The sequence below is a fragment of the Pseudoliparis swirei genome, chromosome 1 (assembly GCF_029220125.1).
Source record: "Pseudoliparis swirei isolate HS2019 ecotype Mariana Trench chromosome 1, NWPU_hadal_v1, whole genome shotgun sequence".
Lineage (NCBI taxonomy): Eukaryota > Metazoa > Chordata > Actinopteri > Perciformes > Liparidae > Pseudoliparis > Pseudoliparis swirei.
Genome location: NC_079388.1, coordinates 4,377,780 through 4,398,324, shown reverse-complemented (window position 1 = coordinate 4,398,324; position 20,545 = coordinate 4,377,780). Strand labels below are relative to the sequence as shown.

The 20,545-nt window shown below is 45.9% G+C and overlaps 2 protein-coding genes and 1 long non-coding RNA gene across 5 annotated transcripts; 2 read left to right on the top strand and 1 right to left on the bottom strand.

Moving 5' to 3' along the window:
• Positions 1-1,517: 1,517 nt before the first annotated feature.
• On the top strand, positions 1,518-13,704 carry LOC130195070 (lamin-A-like). 2 transcript variants are annotated; one of them, XM_056416468.1, is made up of 13 exons: positions 1,518-2,038; positions 2,493-2,848; positions 9,416-9,572; positions 10,512-10,637; positions 10,743-10,913; positions 11,053-11,178; positions 11,324-11,544; positions 11,643-11,916; positions 12,000-12,107; positions 12,199-12,318; positions 12,405-12,461; positions 12,934-13,134; positions 13,233-13,704. In XM_056416468.1, exons 2-13 carry the CDS (start codon positions 2,505-2,507, stop codon positions 13,266-13,268), a joined length of 1,941 nt encoding a protein of 646 aa, XP_056272443.1. In that variant the 5' UTR covers positions 1,518-2,038; positions 2,493-2,504; the 3' UTR covers positions 13,269-13,704. The 2 variants fall into 2 exon arrangements, with proteins under 2 accessions (XP_056272443.1, XP_056272355.1); XM_056416380.1 differs by having other exon boundaries at positions 1,519-2,038; positions 12,931-13,134.
• Positions 13,705-14,882: 1,178 nt separating this feature from the next.
• Positions 14,883-16,030, bottom strand: LOC130196211 (uncharacterized). Its single transcript, XR_008832207.1, has 2 exons — positions 15,614-16,030; positions 14,883-15,376 (listed from the first exon to the last, which is right to left on the bottom strand). It is a non-coding gene; the product is annotated as an uncharacterized LOC130196211 (long non-coding RNA).
• A 297-nt stretch (positions 16,031-16,327) lies between these two features.
• On the top strand, positions 16,328-20,472 carry naxe (NAD(P)HX epimerase). 2 transcript variants are annotated; one of them, XM_056433777.1, is made up of 7 exons: positions 16,328-16,458; positions 17,322-17,529; positions 17,982-18,090; positions 18,173-18,283; positions 18,519-18,629; positions 19,111-19,258; positions 19,973-20,472. In XM_056433777.1, exons 2-7 carry the CDS (start codon positions 17,372-17,374, stop codon positions 20,170-20,172), a joined length of 837 nt encoding a protein of 278 aa, XP_056289752.1. In that variant the 5' UTR covers positions 16,328-16,458; positions 17,322-17,371; the 3' UTR covers positions 20,173-20,472. The 2 variants fall into 2 exon arrangements, with proteins under 2 accessions (XP_056289752.1, XP_056289666.1); XM_056433691.1 differs by having other exon boundaries at positions 16,329-16,458; positions 17,353-17,529.
• Positions 20,473-20,545: the final 73 nt, after the last annotated feature.

Sequence of the window (20,545 nt, the reverse complement as noted above, 5' to 3'; positions counted from 1 at the left end):
TACATTAAAAATATCTATTGATATATTTATGTATATGTGCATATATATTCATACATATATTTATTACTAAACAATATTCATATATATATTTATATATAAATAAATATTAATTTAAATAAATAGATTTGTGTCTGTCAGCATGCAGGATTCCTCGCGACGAAATACAGCCAGAACAATATATATATATATATACAAAAGGAATTAATCTATAAAAGCATGTATATATTACAAATATGTATTTATATATATATATGTGCATATATATTTATTTATACATATATTTATTAATAAACAATATATTCATATATCTGTCAGCATGCAGGATGCCTCAGCACAAAATACAGCCAGAAAAATAAATAAATATATATTTTATATAAAAAAGGAATGTACATATAAAATCATGAATATATAAAAATAAATTTATTTATATATGTATGTATATATAAAAATAAATATATGTATTTATATATGTATGTATATGCACTTATATATTTATTAATAGGATGCCTCAGCACAAAATACAGCCAGAAAAATAAATTAATATATTTATTATATATGTGGGATGCACGATGGTGTAGTGGCTAGCACTGTCGCCTCACAGCAAGAGGGCCACTGGTTCGGTTCCCGGTCTGGGCGGTCTTTCTGTGTGGTGTTTGCGTGTTCTCCCCGTGGCAGCGTGGGTTCCCTCCCGCTTCCTCCCACAGTCCAAAGACATGCAGGTTAATTGCCCATAGGTGTCAATATGAGCATGAATGCTTGTCTGTCTCTATATGTGCCCTAAGATGGATGGCGACCTGTCCAGGGTGAACCCTGCCTTCACCCAATGTCAGCTGGGATCGGCTCCAGAGCCCCGCGACACTAAAGAAAGATAAGCGGTTTGTATAATGGAATATATTATATTTAAAAAATAGATATTTGTGTATGTATAAGCACATATATATATTTATTCATATATATATATTTATTAATAAACAATAATGTATTCATATAAATAGATATAAAGAAATATATATATATTAATTTAAATAAAAAATATATCTTATTTAGATACATATATATAAATAAATGTATATATATTGTAAGTCGCTTTGGATAAAAGCGTCTGCTAAATGACATGTAATGTAATGTAAATATATTTCTATAGAGATTTATCTATACAAATATATATATACTATTTTATTTTAAAAAGTATATATGTTTATTTAACAGACAAAACATAAAATAAAAACATTGTAACCAGATAAAGTATAATAGAAAACAATATTGTGTGTTTGTTGTCTTGGGGTGTGTCTATCTCAGATAATCCAGCTGAGAACCTCTTGATGTATTACAGGATCATGCTGACTCAGGCTTCCTGAGGGCCAGGCGTGTAACAAAGATAAAGACGGCACCAGTTGCATCACAGCTTTCTGGCCTGTAGGGAAGTCTTGATGGCACTTCCAGGCATCCTGGAGGAAAAAAGGGTGGGGGGGGGGGGGCGTGCCCCAGTCTATGTAAGAAACCCATTCCTGAAACCTGAAGCGACCTTTCAGACGTTTTAATAGAAGAACAAAACAGTGAGATTGGCATCTGGCTGTGGAGACTTAATATTAAACCTGTTGATATTAAACTCCACGGAGAGGAAGCCTGAGTCAGAAACAGCAAATGAATAGAACTCACTCATCAAAATGATCCTGTGTCTGTATCACATGGCATTGTGCATTTCTTTAAAGGAGCGGGTGACTCATTCCCTCAGACTGCACACCCATTAGAGTGGGAGAGAGAGAGAGCGAGAGAGAGAGAGAGAGAGAGAGGGAGGGAGGGAGGAACAATCACCTACCAATGCCAAACTTGAGGCCAAGTTCTCTCCTCCCATCTCATTCCTTCCTATATGGGCATCCACAGATGGATTTGCAGACAGAGCAGTAGCAGACCGAACCGAGCTGGAGACCTGAGAGGGGAAACTCTGATCTCAAGGTAACACAAAGGAGGTGAACAGAGAAGTCTACCAAAGTACTCGGAGCAGACGTTTATCTCCTCCGGAGCAGCAGTACAAAAGGTAGGCCTGTGAACTTTGGCAACATCTTGACTTTACTTTTAGGGTGGAGTCGATAATCTTCGCTCAATTGTGCTCTTTGTGTCTGGCACGTGTTCGAACCATTGCACTCAGAAAGAGAGCTTTTCTGGAAATAGTGCAGACTTTGGAGAGAATTATGTTAATGTTTCCAATTCTAGACTCGCAGTTATGACTATTTTTATTCTCACAGATCCGCGCTAGTTTCTTTAAAAGTAAAAAAAAACCCTCCTTGAATGGATAGTAACAGTGGTGGGTGCTGAATGTAGATGTGTAGGCCGACTTCATCCACCCTCCTCTTCTGTGTGTATTTATTATAGCCGGTACGTTGAACGGTCCGATGCCTACAGATGCGTTTGTACATCAGAATGAATAAATCTATTTATCCTGCATAAAAAGAACAAACTTTCAGGCTGATTAAGTCGGTCTTCTGTTTCAGGAAATCATCAAAATGGCAACGTCCACACCCAAGAACACACCCCGAGGCGCCGCCTCGCCGATGTCGCCCAACCGCATCACCCGGCTCCAGGAGAAAGATGACCTGTGCAACCTCAACGACCGGCTGGCCGCCTACATCGACAAGGTGCGCTTCCTGGAGGGCGAGAACACCTGCCTGCGCCTGCGCATCACCGAGTCGGAGACCGAGATCAGCCGGGGCCTGTCGGGCCTGAAGGCCGCCTACGAGGCCGAGCTGGCCGACGCCCGCCAGACCCTGGACTCGGTGGCCAAAGAGCGAGCGCGTCTGCAGCTGGAGCTGGGCAAGCTGCGGGAGGACTACAAGGAGCTGAAGGCGAGGTGGGTTCAAACCGGTCCGGTCCAAATCCAAACGAAGGGGAGAGGGGATATCTTCACACTGTAAATGCACGTGGACGAGAGCTGAGGGGATGCAGGACTTTTCTAGGGGTGCCTGAAAACCCCTAAACCCATCGTGTGTCTGTGAGACGTCGTTTCTTTGTCTATAAACTTTTGAAACTTTTAATATTTTAAGCGAATGCACCTTTACTCAATTCAATGCACTCAGTTGACGGCAACGTGGTACGACCGATAGCTAACGGGCTAATGGTAGCACACCTTATATAACTCTTGTCCCGATGCCACTTTTCTCCGCCACTCTTTGGGCATTTATTATAACCCCATAATAAGCACTCGTGGCCACGGAGACAGACGTTCAGCTAAAACAACTCACCAAACGGTCTCGGGCTCGCAGCACAAGAGACGAGCGTCGTCTAACCAGCTGCTTCAGCTCTAATAAAACGGAGAAGACTCTCCAGAAACCAGATATGTTGCTCCTGAAATCCCATCCTCAGACACATCTTCCTCCCCGCCCCGTGTTAAAGGGTGTCGGTGATCGTCGCGTTAGCCTCAGCATGCACACGGTTGCTCATGAGCTTCGAATAGCCCGTACGCTTCTTTATTTGCCGACACCCTCCGGAGCCTCGGGGCCACTCCCCGGCTCCTGCATACCCTCCTCGTTGCTCACTGCAGGTCTGACGTCGGACATCGAATCCGAGTCCTTCCCCCAACGCCGCCACATCCAGACGCCGGTGACTAACTCTTTCCCCTCCTTGTTCGCCACAGTAATCACTGTGCACACAAGACGTGGCAGTGTGTACGGGGCCCCGCCGCTCTGGCCTCCATTATCTTTCCATAAATATTGAGACGACGGGGCCGACGTGTGTTTGGCAGAGCCCGAAGCCCGTTGCCGTGGCAGCGTCTCAAATAAACACTCAGCGGCTGTGGTTTGTGTGCGACCGCATTGGACGAGGATCAGTGTGGCCTGTGAGTCATCCGCACCGGGGTCTCTCCCCGACTCGGGCTACATCCTCGTGCAAAAATAGCTCACGTTTTTTTTCTTTTTTATTTGACTGCGTGAAGGAAACTGGAATAATTAACTTTCCAGTCACAGTTCCAAAGAAAAATGGATGTGTCAGGGGCATGTGGGACAGTGGTTGGCAGGTCCGTCTTCCAATCAGGGGGTTGTGTTACGAACTCAGACACTTAGGAAGTAGGACCCAATTGCACGACCCGGGAGCCAGAGATAAAGTATTTGTAAGTACTTTATTTTTCAGTTCTGCAGTGAGCAAATGAAAGCGCTCACGTAGTGAGGGATCAAAAACTTTTCAAGAGCACAAAATACCCTGACCTGATCATGGCAAAAGACAAGACGAACTGACAAGGAACACTGGGAGACAGGGGAATTTAAGCACATGTAACAAGACACAGGTGGGACCAATCAGGGGCGGGGCTGACACTGATGAGTATAGGAGACAGGTGTGATGACAGGTGAAAACAATCAGGAAGCCTGGAATGAGAGAAAGCGAACATAAATGACATGAACCTCTCTAGCATATCTGTCGGTGCACCACAGTACCCCCCCCTCTAGGGCCAACTCCTGATGGCCCAGGCTGATTGTAAAAGTCGTGGATAAGAGTCTTGTCTACGATAAATGAAGCAGCTACCCAGCTTCTAGCCTCAGGACCGTAACCCTTCCAGTCTACCAGGAATTGCTTGCCCCTCCCCCTATTACGGACCTCCAGTAGCTTACGGACCTTGTAAACCTCACCCCCTTCAAAGAACTGGGGCGGTGGAGGGGGCTTGGAGGCGGGAACAAGTGTGCTCTCACACACCGGCTTGATTTTACTAACGTGAAACGTTGGGTGCACTCTCAAGGTCCTGGGGAGTTGCAAGCGTACCGACGCCGGGTTGATGACTCTGGACACTGGAAACGGACCCACAAATCTCGGAGCCAGTTTCTTTGAGGCGACATGGAGTGGTAAGTCCTTGGTAGAGAGCCAAACCTTTTGGCCTGGACTGTAGGAGGGAGCGACCCTGCGATGAACGTCCGCAACAGCCTTCATCCGAGCTGAACTTCGGAGAAGAGACTGGCGAGCACCAGCCCAAACTCTGCGACAACGTCTGATCATGGCATGTGCCGATGGAACCATCACCTCTTCTTCGTTGTTAGGGAAAAGTGGAGGCTGGAAACCATTGACACAATGGAATGGAGAGAGACCTGTGGCCGCCGTAGGAAGGGTATTGTAGGCAACCTCGACCCATGTGAGGTGGTCACTCCAGGTGGTCTGGTTCCGGGAGACGAGACAACGTAGCGTAGTCTCTAGTTCTTGGTTCAGACGCCCCGACTGTCCATTTGACTGAGGGTGATATCCTGATGACAGGCTGACGGTGGCACCTATGAGTCGACAAAACTCTTTCCAGAAAGCGGAAATGAATTGTGGACCCTGTCGGAAACAATGTCATTAGGGAATCCATGGATCCGGAATATGTGATTCATCATGACCTCTGCGGTGACTTTGGCAGAGGGAAGCTTGGTCAATGGGATGAAGTGAGCCATCTTTGAAAATCGATCAACCACTGTTAGAACCGTAGTCTTGCCTCTGGATGAAGGAAATCCTGTCACAAAATCCATCGAAATGTGTGACCAAGGACGTTGGGGAATCGGCAGCGGCTGGAGCAAGCCCATCTTAACTTGAGATGAGGTCTTATTACACGCACACACCGGACAAGCCGCTACATACTCTGCCACATTTTTCTTCATGGATGGCCACCAGAAACGTTGTTGAATCCTGAACATTGTTCTTGCTACTCCCGGATGGCACGAAAGCACAGATGAGTGAGCCCAGTGGATGACCTTGGAGTGAAGAGCCTCAGGAACAAACAGCAGATTGTTGGGACACTCGCTAGGTGCTGGATTCATGACATTTGCCTCTTTAACGTCTGACTCCACTTGCCAGGAAAAGGCTCCGATCACACGGTTAAGTGGAAGGATGGTCTTGGGCTCTACCGCAAGTGGTTCGGGATCGTAAAGACGAGACAAAGCATCGGGTTTTTGATTCTGAGACCCGGGACGAAAAGAGAGTGTGAAGTTGAATCTACTAAAGAAAAGTGTCCACCTGGCCTGACGGGAGTTGAGACGCTTAGCCTTTCTTATATATTCTAGATTCTTGTGATCTGTCCAGACTAAAACGGTTGCTCTGCACCCTCTAGCCAGTGTCTCCATTCCTCGAGGGCAGCTTTTACAGCTAACAGTTCCTTGTTTCCCACATCATAATTCCGCTCTGCCGTTGTCAACTTCCGCGACAGGTAAGCACATGGATGCATTTTGTTGTCTTCTGCAGAACGTTGAGACAGTACTCCTCCAATTCCCTCATTGGAAGCATCCACCTCGACCATAAACTGGCGCTGGGGATCTGGAATGGTGAGTATGGGAGCTGATGTGAATCTATCTCTGAGAAGTTGGAAAGCGAGATCCGCCTGGGGGGTCCACTTGAAGGAACCTTAGGAGAAGTCAGAACATGCAGAGGGGCAGCAACAGAACTGAAATTCCTAATAAACTTCCTATAGAAGTTAGCAAATCCTAGGAACTGCTGAACCTTTTTCCTGGAGTCTGGTGTGGGCCACTGGGATACTGCACTGACTTTCGCAGGATCCATTTGGATATGATTAGGTGAGACTATGTATCCTAAGAAAGACACCTCTTCTGTGTGGAACTCGCACTTCTCTGCCTTGACATATAGCTGATTCTCCAGTAGTTTCTGCAAAACCTGGCGGACATGGTTAACATGAGATTTAGCGTCTGGGGAGAAAATCAGTATGTCATCCAGATACACAAACACTGAAATATTCAAGAATTCCGCAAAACCTCATTCACCAAAGCTTGAAAACAGCGGTGCATTGCACAGGCCAAAAGGCAGTACCAAGTACTCAGTGACCATTCTGAGTGTTGAATCCAGTCTTCCACTCATCCCCTTTTCTTATTCTAACCAAGTGATATGCATTTCTTAAATCCAACTTGGTGAATATCTTGGCCGTTTGAAGCAGTTCAAAAGCAGATGACATGAGTGGCAGAGGATAGCGGTTCTTCACCGTAATGTCATTTAGTGGACTGTAGTCTATGCAAGGTCTCAGAGACCCGTCTTTCTTTCCCACAAAGAATCCGCTCCGGCTGGAGACGATGAAGGACGGATAATCCCTGATTTGAGTGAAGAGGAGATGTATTCATCCATTGCTGTTCTCTCAGGTCTCGAAATCGAGTAAAGTCTCCCCTTGGGAATGGGGCTCGGTAAGAGATCAATGGGACAGTCAAAATCTCGGTGAGGAGGTAGCGACAAGGCTTTAGACTTGTTAAAACTTCCTTTAAATCATGGTAACAGGAAGGTACCTTCTGTAGATCAGGATAGTCAGGGTGATCTATAATGATCCTACTAGAGTCTGTTGGTGCATTAACAGGTTGCGAAAGTTTACACCTGCCCTTACAATCCTCTCCCCATTCCTTAACTTTCCCTGAAAGCCAGTCTATGTGAGGATTGTGGATCTTCAGCCAAGGAAACCCCAAAATAATCGGGTACTGAGCCGACTCAAAAATATGAAATTGCATGCTCTCGGTATGGTCCTTATTTATAGTAATCCGTATGGGCTCAGTGCAATGGGTAACTGTGAACAACAAGCGGCCGTCTAAGGCACTGGCACTAACAGGATGAGATAGCGGGACAGTTTTTATTTTTAGCTGTTTGACTAGGCCCCAGTCTATAAGGCTTTCGTCAGCCCCTGAGTCTATTAACACACCCTGGTCAATGGTCTGATTGTTAATACAAATGTCTACCTGAGTAACAGGTCGAGGAGGGAAGTCTGCGGGAAACTTGCTCACCAGCGCCCTCCTTTTGACTGGTGAGCACGATCTTTACCGGCATGAAGCGAGTTGATGACCCGGCTGGCCGCAGTAGAAACAGCAACCCTCCCGTAGACGGCGCTGCCTCTCCTCCAGCGAAAGCCTGGTTCTTCCAAGCTGCATGGGTTCACCGGAGTCATTCGGAAGTGTAGTCCTCTGATGGTCCGGTAACATGAGCTGGAAATCCTCAGCTGGCGGCGCGACCCTCCGAGGCGAATTCTGGAAGCTGGGAATAACAACTCGGTTGCGTCGACGCTCCCTCTCTCTTTCCCGAAGACGGTTATCGATCCGGATGGCCACAGCGATGAGGGATTCCAGATCCCGGGGTGTCTCCAATGGAGCCAGCTGGTCCTTTATCGGTTCCGAAAGTCCTGTCATGAAGGCGTCACGAAGAGCCGGAACATTCCATCCGCTGTCCGCTGCTGCTGTACGAAACTCGATGGCATAATCAACCACCTGATGGTTGAGCTGACGTATTTGAAACAGTCTTCTGCTGGCCTCCGTAGCAGGCGATGAGTGGTCAAAAATGCGGCTCATAGTCTCTATGAAATCGGCCAATGAGTAACATAGTTCGGTGTCTCTAGACCATTCTGCAGTAGCCCAGGCTGCAGCTCTTCCCGTTAAATGAGACACAATAAACGCCACTTTACCATGCTCAGATAAAAAAGCTGCTGGGTTGTGTTGGAAATGCAGATCACACTGTACCAGAAAGGCTCTGCAATTCGAAGAGTCTCCGGAAAATCTCTCCGGAAGAGCCAGCCGTAAAGGGGAAGAAACAGCCTGACCTGGGTAGTCAGCTGGAGTTTTGACAGGCAAACTCTCAGCTGTGGATGACGTCACCGGAGGAGCAGTCTGTTGATGAGTGAAAAAATTATTCATTTGGGCAACCAGTTGTTGCATCTGTGTAGATAATTCTTCCTGAACCCCGGCCTGGCGTCCTCTCAGCTCTTGTATTTCCTGGCTGACTTTGTCCAGCTTTTCCTCGTGATGAAAAATCGTCACGCCCTGTACCGACAGAGCGGCGTGAAGCGTTCTTGGGTCGGCTGGGTCCATAATGGTCAGTTCGTTCTGTTACGAACTCAGACACTTAGGAAGTAGGACCCAATTGCACGACCCGGGAGCCAGAGATAAAGTATTTGTAAGTACTTTATTTTTCAGTTCTGCAGTGAGCAAATGAAAGCGCTCACGTAGTGAGGGATCAAAAACTTTTCAAGAGCACAAAATACCCTGACCTGATCATGGCAAAAGACAAGACGAACTGACAAGGAACACTGGGAGACAGGGGAATTTAAGCACATGTAACAAGACACAGGTGGGACCAATCAGGGGCGGGGCTGACACTGATGAGTATAGGAGACAGGTGTGATGACAGGTGAAAACAATCAGGAAGCCTGGAATGAGAGAAAGCGAACATAAATGACATGAACCTCTCTAGCATATCTGTCGGTGCACCACAGGTTGGCGGTTCAATCCCCGCCCTCGTCGATGTGCTCAAGACACTTAACCCTGAAGTGCTCCCTGTAGCTGTGTCGAGCTGTATTAATGGAACGTGATCGGAAGTCGCTTTTGGATAAAAGCGTTAGCTGAAATGACATGTGGTGTAACGGGTGTCGTGTTTTAGTCATAAGTCACACAGACCGGGAAGATGAAACTTAACACCCTGTTGTCGGTCGCAGGAACACCAAGAAGGAGTCCGATTTGGCCGTGGCGCTGCTGAGGATCAAAGACCTGGAGGCCCTGCTGAACAACAAGGATGCGTCCTTGTCTACGGCTCTGGGAGAGAAGAGAAGCCTCGAGGTGGAAAACAGGGACCTCAAGGCGCAGGTTGCCAAGGTAACCTCAATCGAACCCACGCTCGACCCTCCCCTTGTTTGTTTCCACTCTGATGTCAGACTCGTTTCACAACCCCATTCCTGCCTCCAGCTTCTCTAGTTAAGTTAAATACATTGTTCAGCGTCGGCGCGTTTGGTTTTCTTTGCCGACTTCAGCCTTTCTGCCTCGGCTGCCGGAGCCCGTTCATGTCGATTGAAGAGCAGTCGCTTCACTCTCCTGTATCAGGATCAGGACCTTTTAGAGCACGTATGTGTTCACATACAAGGAATGTGCCACGGTGGTGCGACAATAGACAAGAACATGAACCACAATCAACACAGGGCGAGAATTAAGAATATAAATACAAGATAAAGTGCACAGATGAAAGGTTTCAGAACTTTAACCAGAGTAAGTCAGTTTAAAGTGACACGCTTATTTATGTGTATTTAAGTGGATTTAAGTGAAGAATTAAGTGATGTGCAGGGGAGTGAGCGCAAGTAAATTGTCCTGGGGAAGAGTCAGTCAGTTGGGGAACCAGGCTCTGTTCATGAGGGTCAGTGGGGGAACCGGGCTCTGTTCATGAGGGTCAGTGGGGGAACCAGGCTCTGTTCATGAGGGTCAGTGGGGGAACCGGGCTCTGTTCATGAGGGTCAGTGGGGGAACCAGGCTCTGTTCATGAGGGTCAGTGGGGGAACCGGGCTCTGTTCATGAGGGTCAGTGGGGGAACCGGGCTCTGTTCATGAGGGTCAGTGGGGAACCGGGCTCTGTTCATGAGGGTCAGTGGGGGAACCGGGCTCTGTTCATGAGGGTCAGTGGGGAACCGGGCTCTGTTCATGAGGGTCAGTGGGGAACCGGGCTCTGTTCATGAGGGTCAGTGGGGAACCGGGCTCTGTTCATGAGGGTCAGTGGGGGACCCAGGCTCTGTATTTGCTTCACACTAATATCCTGCTCCTCTCTCAGCTGGACACCAGTTTGTCCGACGCCAAGAAGCAGCTGCAGGATGAGATGCTCCGGAGGGTCGACGGAGAGAATCGCCTCCAGACCATCAAAGAGGAGCTGGAGTTCTGCAGGAGCATCCAAAACGAGGTCAGACTCCCTGAGAAAAGGAACTTTCTCTACTGCTTCTGTCTTGGTCTTGTGTGTGTGCGTGGGGTCGGGAGTGACATTTTTCTTTCGTGATCCAATCCACAGGAACTGCGGGAGACGAAGCGGCGCCAAGAGTCTCGTATGGTGGAGGTGGACAGCGGCCACGTGCAGGATTTCGAAAGCAAGCTGGCCGACGCGCTGACCGACATGCGCAACCAGCACGAGCTGCAGATCACAATGTACAAAGAGGAGATCGAGAAGACCTACAACTGCAAGGTAGAGCACCGGACAAGATAAAGTATCGGTCAAAACGATTCTTACAAATCGGGAAAGCAACGTTTTATTTTGAAGGAGCCGCAAAGTTGTGACCCTTGGGATATTAGTCTCGCTCTACCTCGTTGTTTCTCTCCGTCAGCTGGAGAACGCTCGCCAGTCGGCGGACCGGAGCAGCCACATGGTGGGGGCCGTACACGAGGAGCTCCAGCAGACCCGGATCCGCCTGGAGTCCATGTCCTCTCAGCTCAGCGAGCTGCAGAAACAGGTGAGGAGCAGCTCCCGCAGGTCACACTCAGAGTTCCCATGGGGGGCGTCGGCGAGATGTCGATCGTCACGCGGCGTGTTCGTTGCGTGACGCTCCCGTGACGCTGAGGCGTTCGCACCTCGATGATCCTCTCTGTTCCGTGCAGCTGGCGGCCCGCGAGGCGAAGCTGAGGGACCTGGAGGACGCCCTGTCTCGGGAGCGCGACTCCACCCGCCGCCGCCTGGGGGAGAAGGACAGAGAGATGGCCGAGATGAGGCAGCGGATGCAGCAGCAGCTGGACGAGTACCAGGAGCTCCTGGACGTCAAGCTGGCTCTGGATATGGAGATATGTGCGTACAGGAAGCTGCTGGAGGGAGAGGAGCAGAGGTACGTTAACAAAATAAGAGTCCTGCCATTCCTCTGTGCTACAGAGTTGCCAGTTGGACTTGTTTCTCCACCTCTCAACACCTCTCGCCCCCTTGCAGGCTCCGCCTCACTCCGAGCCCGCCGGCCGCCAAGATGACAGGGAGTCGCAACTCTAGCTCGGCGGTTCAATCCCGCTCGGTCCTCTACGGCGCCCAGGGCTCTCCCGCCAAGAGGCTCCGCCCCAACGACGCCGACAGCGAGGCCTCGAGCATCGCGGGCGGGGCCGTGGCTCGCACTCGCATCGCCCAGCAGGCCTCGGCCAGCGGGCGGCTCACCGTGGACGAGGTGGACCTGGACGGGAAATACGTCCGACTCAGCAACAAATCAGATGAAGTGAGACGCCGGGGCGATTCGATGTTTCTGTCACAATACAGCACTCTGATCTGACACGCCGACTTGTTGTGCAAACCCACCAGGATCAGAACGTGGGCAACTGGCAGGTGAAGCGGCAGGTGGGGTCCGGTGCTCCGATCATCTTCAAGTTCCCGGTAAAATTCACCCTGAAGGCCGGCCAGACGGTCACGGTAAGGATCACCGTCACTCGGCACAAGTCATAGAAGAGGGACGAACACTGCGACAGATAACTCACCCTCACCTTTGACCCCGGGCTCACAGATCTGGTCCTCTGGTGCTGGAGGGACCCACAACCCCCCCTCTGACCTGGTGTGGAAGACTCAGCCGTCCTGGGGCACCGGAGACCTGTTCCAGACCACCCTGATCAACGCCAACGGAGAAGTATTATAAATCCCCCTTCAGACGTGTGTTCCTTTATTTGAACCTTATAGTTCAGCTGTATTATAAACTGAGCTATTTTCCTCCAGGAAATGGCAATGAGGAAGGTCACCCGCACGCAGTTTGAAGAGGAAGATGACAGCATGGTGAGTATAATGCATACCACAGAGATCTGTGAGGACAAAAGGCCGTCAGCAGGATTCCCCACAGGGGGGTCAGACTCATGTTCACATCGGCATCATGGCCGCCCTCAAAGGGAGGCAAACGTATAAACTACTGCCCAACATATTGTTAAATAACTCTCTTTGCATTTGATTCATGTTTATTCGAGTGTAGAAATATTGTACATAAGAGCATTTCTCGAATATTATAACATAAATCCATTTAATTTGATACCTTCAAAATAAAAGCACAGGATATTTTTCTTAAATGTCTTTAATTAAAGGTGATCATATGTCTATCAAGCCGCCAGGGGCCACATGAAAAGACGTGGCGGGCCTTGCGTTTGACACCTTTGATCTACTTAATTTTCAAAATAAAACAATCTTTGTTTTTTTCGGGGCAGTTTTCACCACAGCCTCCGTAATGTGTTCTCGTGTTCACGCCCGATCTCAGCAGGTGGCTCACAGCACCTGTGGAGACAGCGAGTACAATCTGCGGAGCCGGACGGTGGTCTGCGGCTCCTGCGGACTTCCTTCAGACAAACCCGGCAGCCACTGCTCCGTGACCTCGGCCTCCCGCTCCTCCTTCCGCAGCGGAGGGATCTCCGAGGGTCTACTTCCTCAGTCCTACGTGTTCAGCGCCAGCTCCCCTCGCAAGGTGAGCGCTTCTTTCAAAGTGTTCGGTTGACAACTTATTCTGCCTTTATTTTGAAATGATTGATGTGATGGTGACTTTGTTGATCTTTTCTCTTTTAGACTGGAGCCAGAATGGATAAGTGTTCAATTATGTGAGCCAGCTGGACCCAGCATGAAACACTCTTTATTTTTTAGTTTAGTTTAGTTATTACTTATTTAGTTACTAGTTGTAGTTATTTAGTTCAGTTCATGTATTTTGAAATCATTTTCAATTATTCTATGCAATCAAACTTTATACTGATATTTTTTCTAATGTACATAGGCATGCTCATGAAATACTTTGTGATTCAAACAGAGTTCAGATGATAAACAAATCATCACTTTCTTATGCTAGTCATATCATAGTTAAATGAGATTTAGAGTGAACATTGTGGTGCAGCAGGGTTGCAGTAAATTCCTTTGTGTTGACTTACTTTTTTTTTTTAACGAAATAAAATGTGCTTTTAGTTAAAGTAAATTGACCCCAACCTTGTAACAGATCTGCAGAATATTGTGTATTTGTTTGCTGATATCAATAAACATGTTTTCTGAATTTGTGTTGTTCAATGATAATGGCTTGATAGCCAAAATATTTGCAGTAGTTGCACTGTCTTACTGTAGCACAGACATGTAAGGATGGGCAGGCTGTTGTGGTCCTTTTTTAAATGATTCCACAATAAGTAAATATTTGACATTTTCTAGCTGCCTATTTAAAACCATCAACATTTAAAACATCAACCCAAGAAACACTGTTACTTCAGACTAGGGGTGTTGCAACATAGGGGTATTGACAGTATATACAGGTATATAGTATACAGGGTATATACATTTATGGTTACTGACTCTCTCTCCACCTCCCAACACTCATATTTAAGTGTAAATAATTAACAAAAACAGCCCAAACTCACAATAAACCAAGTTAATGATGAATTTAATTAATTCAAATGCTCTGTCGCTATTGAGATTATATAATTAATGTTATCTTCTTTTGGTCACGATAATTGTGTTGTGAGAATCTGATAACCTGACACTTCCACTAATTTCAAAACAAGAGAAATCCGAGATGAACGATTTATTTTTATTGTGATAAGGTGTTCATATTCATGGTATAATTTTAGAGTGAAAATATAAAGCATGTTTACTTAATTTTTTTTAACTTGTGCCATTTTAAGACACTTCAATGCAGCTTTCTAGTTATTCTATATATATACTTTAATCAACCAGCTTAAGTTAATTTACAGATACATATTTGAGCTACGTTGACATGCTACTTACGTGTTAATTCAATAATAATAATAATATATATACACATATATATTTATATATTTCATGTTCATGATAAATGCTCCTTTCAAAATAAAACAATCTTCTCCATTATTTCAGGGCACTTTATCAAACAATGCCTCCATAATGTGTGTGTGTGTATATATATATATATATATTACATTACAGGTCATTTAGCTGACGCTTTTATCCAAAGCGACTTACAATCCTGTTACATACACTGTAGACGCAGCTACAGGGAGCAACTCAGGGTTAAGTGTCTTGCTCAAGGACATATCGACTAGGGCGGGGATTGAACCTCCAACCCCCTGATTGAAAGACAGACCTGCTAACCACTGACCCATAGTCGCCCTATATACAGGGCCGGAGTGGGGCCACTTTTCAGCCCGGGAATTTCAGGCTCAAGACCAGCCCACTTTTCTCATGGTAGTGGAAATTGGATAAATGAAGCAACAGTTCAGCTCTTACTATCCTGTAGTTCTTTTATTAATACCATGGTCCAACAAATAATGTAAAGGTTAAATACAACAATAATAATCCACTTAAGATGAGAAGTTAACAAAAAATATGCATAACATTAAAAAAGGCAGAATAGCATAGCAGGGGTGTCAGACTCAGATTAGGCAGTAGGCCAGATTTGTTGGAGTGAGACCTCATGGGGGCCGTCATTGTCATGGTCATGGTCATTGTCATTGTCATTATCATTTTTCTGCATGAGTATTATAAAGTGGTGATTTACTCCTTTACTACACCCACTTCCGAGCAAACAATGCATATTGGTTCATCAAGTACTGTCATATACTGCTCTTTCTTAGAATATATAACTTTAATTCATATTGTTAACAGTTATCCTCTCTACCTGTCCCTGTCGTCATGGCCTCCTCATTGTAAATGTCGGGCTCATCATTTTCAGCAGGAGACTCTTATCTGCTGCTCCGAAGCTACAAAGAAAAATTAAGTCATATTACTGCATACTTCAATATCAATATCAATATTTCCATAATATTTGCAAAGTCTATGGATCGCCATATTTTGGGTGAGATAAAAAGGGTAATATTTTAATTCAATTTAATATTTTGCTTGGGAATAGGTTGACAACGCTACAATGATATTAACCAAGGCTACAACGTTAGCCGAATAGTTATGTTGCTAATCATTAGGCCTTTGTCTCTCTTTACCAGTTGCCACTTGTGTTTGTCCTCTTGAAAATAAATCGGTAAGCTTGGCACATTTGGCAGCATCCTCCTCCAATGCCTTTCTTTTTTTCAACCTGGCTTTTCCAGCCCCTCCTGCCCTCTTCCTCCCGTCCATCCTCCCTGACGCGTATCGTTGCGGTCGGGCCGGCCCAGCTATCCGTAGCTGAGAAAACTTTTTGGAAAAGACCGCGAAGGGCCGAACCAACTCGATTAGGAAGTGCTCCTCTCCCAAATTGAGTTGGTTGGTTCCATAATGGACTGAACCAACTCTATTATTTGGGAGGGGTGAACTTCCTCGCATGGTACAACCCATGCAGAGGCTGCGGTGTCAGAATGCGGAACGTGTTTAACCCACTTTAAGAGAAGATGGACTAACGTGACAAATGTTAACAAATACAATTCTCGACCGGCACAGAAGTGAAGCGGCCCACCGGGAACTCTCCCGATTACCCACCCCGGGCCTGCCTATATATATATATATATATATATATATATATATATATATATATATATATATATATATATATATATATATATATATGGGCCTATCTTTACTTGTTGTGCTTTAAGAGTATTTGGATACAAACATAAAAAGAAAGTAAATTCATCTGCTGCTCAAAGCAAAATTCAGTGATCTGACCTTTATTTTGAAATTAAAGAGCAGTGTTTACGGTATTACAAACCCGGAAGTGGGCGACGTCGTTGTGCTGGTAGTGTCGGTGCGTGGCCCCGCGTTCCTCTTTATCCGTATATCATTGACCCCTACGTTGTTCCGAAGAGAGCACGTGCACGTGAAGTTGTTTTAAAGAACATTTTAAAGACATTTGGTGAGTGTCAACAAAGTCACGCTCGAGCTCGAGCAACCTAACAGCCTGTCGACGACTGGATATATGATGTTGTTTATAAACTGCAACCAAACAAACATCTGTAATGAGCAGACGTGACGTCATGTCCATCAGGGGCTAACTGCCTGCTGAAAGTAGAGCAGTGTAGCTGTAGCAGACCGTCACGAGCGTGACGCGTATTGATATGATGTGATCAGGTTTATGTTGCAGTGATAAAGTAGAGCTCCATGTCGTCAGGTAAAACTAGTTCTCACTCAGTGTTCGCTACATTTCATCTTCTTATTTTTATTGGTGAAGTCAAACAACAGAATTGTTAGTGCGTCACATCATAGTGTTGATGAAACATGTCGATAATCTGTCTTTTCTTATTTAAAACGTGCCACATAATTGCTTCTCAAATGAGAAAATGTGTGCTTTTCCGGGTTTGATTTAATTCCACATGTAGGCCTAAGAGTTGAGCATTAATAGACATACATGACGCAGTCATTGATTTAGTCTGTAACATGAACCATCACAGTTTCACAGATCTGAGTTGATGTTTACAGTCATAAAATCGGAAGAAATTAAATTCACCATAATAATAAAAGAAAGCAACGCAGTAAATCCTCTCATCCGAGCAGGAACCAACGTTTGGTAGCTTTGATTAATCAATTGACTGATTGTTCAGACAAAACTATTTGACCTTAGTTTTTTTAACATTTCACACACTAAATACAAAATAATCTCCAGAATAATAGATATAGAGAGTCCAGTTGGGTGTCCCACTGTACCATGGTCATGGCATTGCAGCAGGGTTCTGTAGATCACTCCTGATTGGATGGAGGGACCGGCCTGCCTTGGTTCAGGTCTAGATCTGCGTGGTCTCTTCTGTCCCAGCGGTTCTGGATCCACCTGGATGTTGAGTGCGCGGGCTCTGTTTGGGATCAGCTTCCTCGTGACCTCCCGGGCCGCGGCTCAGACATGTCCGCTGTCTGCTGCAGCTAACAACCACGAGAAGGACGGCTTCACTGGCAGAGCGGCATCCCCCATGGCCCAGACCATCAAGTACCTCGGGTAGAGTGTCACTTATTGTATTCAGAGCAGCAGAAATACTATGCTACGGAATATATATATATAATATATATATATACATACATATATATATATGTATATACTGTATATACATATATATATACACATACATATATATGTATGTGTATATATTACATAGTATTCCTGCTGCTACCTGGTCTGTTTTATTTTGAAAGAAGCTTTTATCATGAAAATGAAATTGTATATATATTATTATTATTATTATTATTATTGAATTAACACGTAAGCAGCATACCAATGTAGCTCAAATATCTATCTGTAAATTAACTTAAACTAGCTGATTAAAGTATAAATAGAATAACAGTAGAAAGCTGCATTGAAGTGTCTTAAAATGGCACATAGTTTTTAAAAAATTAAGTAAACATGCTTTATATATATATATATATATATATGACTTGTTGATGCTCCTCCAGGCAGGAGGAAGCCCAGCACATTGATGAGGAGCTCTTTAGTGAGTACGGCTTCAGCGTGGACCAGCTGATGGAGCTGGCTGGACTCAGCTGTGCCACAGCCATCGGCCGGGTGAGACGTCAACCTGGGGCTCTTATTTATAACAAATAACTGTGTGTAACATGTGTCTAAATGACCTTCCTCCCCCCGACAGGCTTACCCCATCACCTCCCTGGTCAAGGCCAGACCTTCTCTGCTGGTGATCTGTGGACCTGGTAACAACGGCGGCGACGGCCTGGTCTGTGCACGACACCTCAAACTCTTCGTGAGTGGCCTTCACCTGAGAGACCGACTCCTGGAGAGTTCCTGCGTTTATGTTTTAGGGGTATTTTATACTTGGACTCCAGTGTAGTTATTTGACAGTTAGAGTAACTTTTGCATACGTTGCAGACGGTTTTTCATGTTTTTCAGTAAAAATACACCCCCCACCCCTCAGACAGCGTGTAGAATACCGTTGTCGTGTCTAACTCAATGTTCAAACTGCTCGTGTCCGTCTGCAGGGTTACGAGCCCACCGTCCTGTACCCGAAGAGGCCCAACAAGCCTCTGTTCCAGGGCCTGACCACGCAGTGCCAGAAGATGGAGATCCCCTTCCTGACCGAGATGCCTGAGGTTTGCCGTTAATCAATAATGCAGCAGCACGATTCACCCGGGGGGGGGGGGGGGGGGCAAAGACGAGCTGAGTGGATGTAGCTTAACCCTTGTGTCGCCTTCGGGTCAATTTGACCCGATTCAATGTTTAATGTCGGTGTTCTTTCGGGAGTCAACAAACAAACATAAAGTACCTCACACTTAAACTTGGAAAACAATATTAATTCTAATAATTTTCTGGAGATTTTAATAGCTGGGGTCATATTGACCTCAAGGGTAAAATATGTTAGTAAATATAAAGGTAACAGGAGGGTTAAACATTGAATCGGGTCAAATTGACCCGAAGGCAACACAAGGGTTAAGGAGGCTGCAGTTCAGAGTGGATGAAGTGTGAATGATCCCTGTGGGGGGTGTTGTTGTTGCAATGAACAACGCAGTCCAGTATCTTCTTGATAACTACGGATGCAGAATCATTCACTGATGAAGCGACGTGAACCCTCAGGCCGCGGTGATCGACGAGGCGTACGACCTGGTGGTGGACGCCATCTTCGGCTTCAGCTTCAAGGGCGCGGTGCGAGAGCCTTTTGGTTCCATCCTGGACGTGTTGAAGAAGACGACGGCGCCCGTCGCCAGCATCGACATCCCCTCAGGTCAGTGCCCGCTGGAGAGGATGGGTCCAACACTAAAGAGTTGGGTCCAGTTTACAGTTAAATATGTTAAAATACAGACATAAAGACACGCATAGATATTTAGAAAGTAATCAGTTATTTGGCGAGTTCAGTAATTGTAGTTAGCAGTGGTGGAAAGGGTTTGATTTGTATGTGGCCGTTCACCTGTATGACGAATGTAGAATATTTACACTACCATTCAAAAGTTTGGGGTCACGTAGAAATGTCCTTATTTTTAAAAGAAAGCATGTTTTTATCAATAAAGATAACATTTAATGAATCATAAATACCCTCTCTACATAGTTAAAGTGGTAAATATTCTCTGGTGTTTAGTGAAGTCTCTACAGAGGTGTGTAGAGGCCCATCTCCAGTGTTCTAGTGGTACATTGTGTTATCGCCTTAGAAGACTAACGGAGGGGTAGAAAACCCTTGAAAACCTTTTTTTTTTTTAGCGCAGCTGAAAACAGTTATGCTGGTGAGAGAAGCAATAAAACTGGCCTTCCTTTGAGCCACAAGAAGAACTACATTAATATTATGACCCTGTCAATGTCTTGATTATATTATTTTTTAAATTAATTTGATAAATAAAAGTGTGATTTTTCATGGAAAACACCAAATTGTCTGGGTGACCCCAAACTTTTGAACGATAGTGTATCTTTTTTGACATCCTGTTTGTGCTTATTATTCATATTCCAGGGTGGGATGTGGAGAAGGGCAGCGCGGATGGACTGCAGCCCGACATGCTCATCTCCCTCACGGCTCCCAAGAAGTCCGCCCGCTTGTTCAGGGGGCGGTACCACTACCTGGGAGGCCGGTTTGTGCCCCCGGGCCTGGAGAGGAAGTACCAGCTCAACCTGCCTCAGTACCCGGGCCTGGACTGTGTGTTACGGCTGTGAGGGCTGATGCACTAGGGGGGGGGGGGGATGAGGATGAGAGGAAGAGTGTCGTCTTTCAACACGATGGGGGGGGGAATAATTCTCATCCAGCTCTGGCGTGAGAGTAGTACGAGTCCAACCTTCTATATCAAATACAAATGTTGGGTATTTGATCCGTTCCCATTCAGTGGATGCAGGTGGCTCTGAATCCAATATGGTGCATACAATAGAGCTTTAATAAATCTGAGGATGATTCTTTTGTTCGTGTGAAAGCGGCGGTTGGCCTCCGCTTCACAAAATTAAAAACAAACAAAAAGATGATTGCCGGCGGTCTGCGTTGTTATTGCTGACATGGAACAAAAGACGTCCGTCTCCACCCCACGAAGAAAGAAAG

Bases quoted from the DNA above. Each gene is read 5' to 3' on its own strand.
- naxe (XM_056433777.1), top strand. From the start codon at position 17,372: ATGTTGAGTGCGCGGGCTCTGTTTGGGATCAGCTTCCTCGTGACCTCC. The intron at 17,530-17,981 runs GTAGAGTGTCAC...ATGCTCCTCCAG, and splicing joins CAGACCATCAAGTACCTCGG to GCAGGAGGAAGCCCAGCACA. The intron at 18,091-18,172 runs GTGAGACGTCAA...TCCCCCCGACAG, and splicing joins GTGCCACAGCCATCGGCCGG to GCTTACCCCATCACCTCCCT.
- LOC130195070 (XM_056416380.1), top strand. From the start codon at position 2,505: ATGGCAACGTCCACACCCAAGAACACACCCCGAGGCGCCGCCTCGCCG. The intron at 2,849-9,415 runs GTGGGTTCAAAC...TGTCGGTCGCAG, and splicing joins TACAAGGAGCTGAAGGCGAG to GAACACCAAGAAGGAGTCCG. The intron at 11,545-11,642 runs GTACGTTAACAA...GCCCCCTTGCAG, and splicing joins CTGGAGGGAGAGGAGCAGAG to GCTCCGCCTCACTCCGAGCC.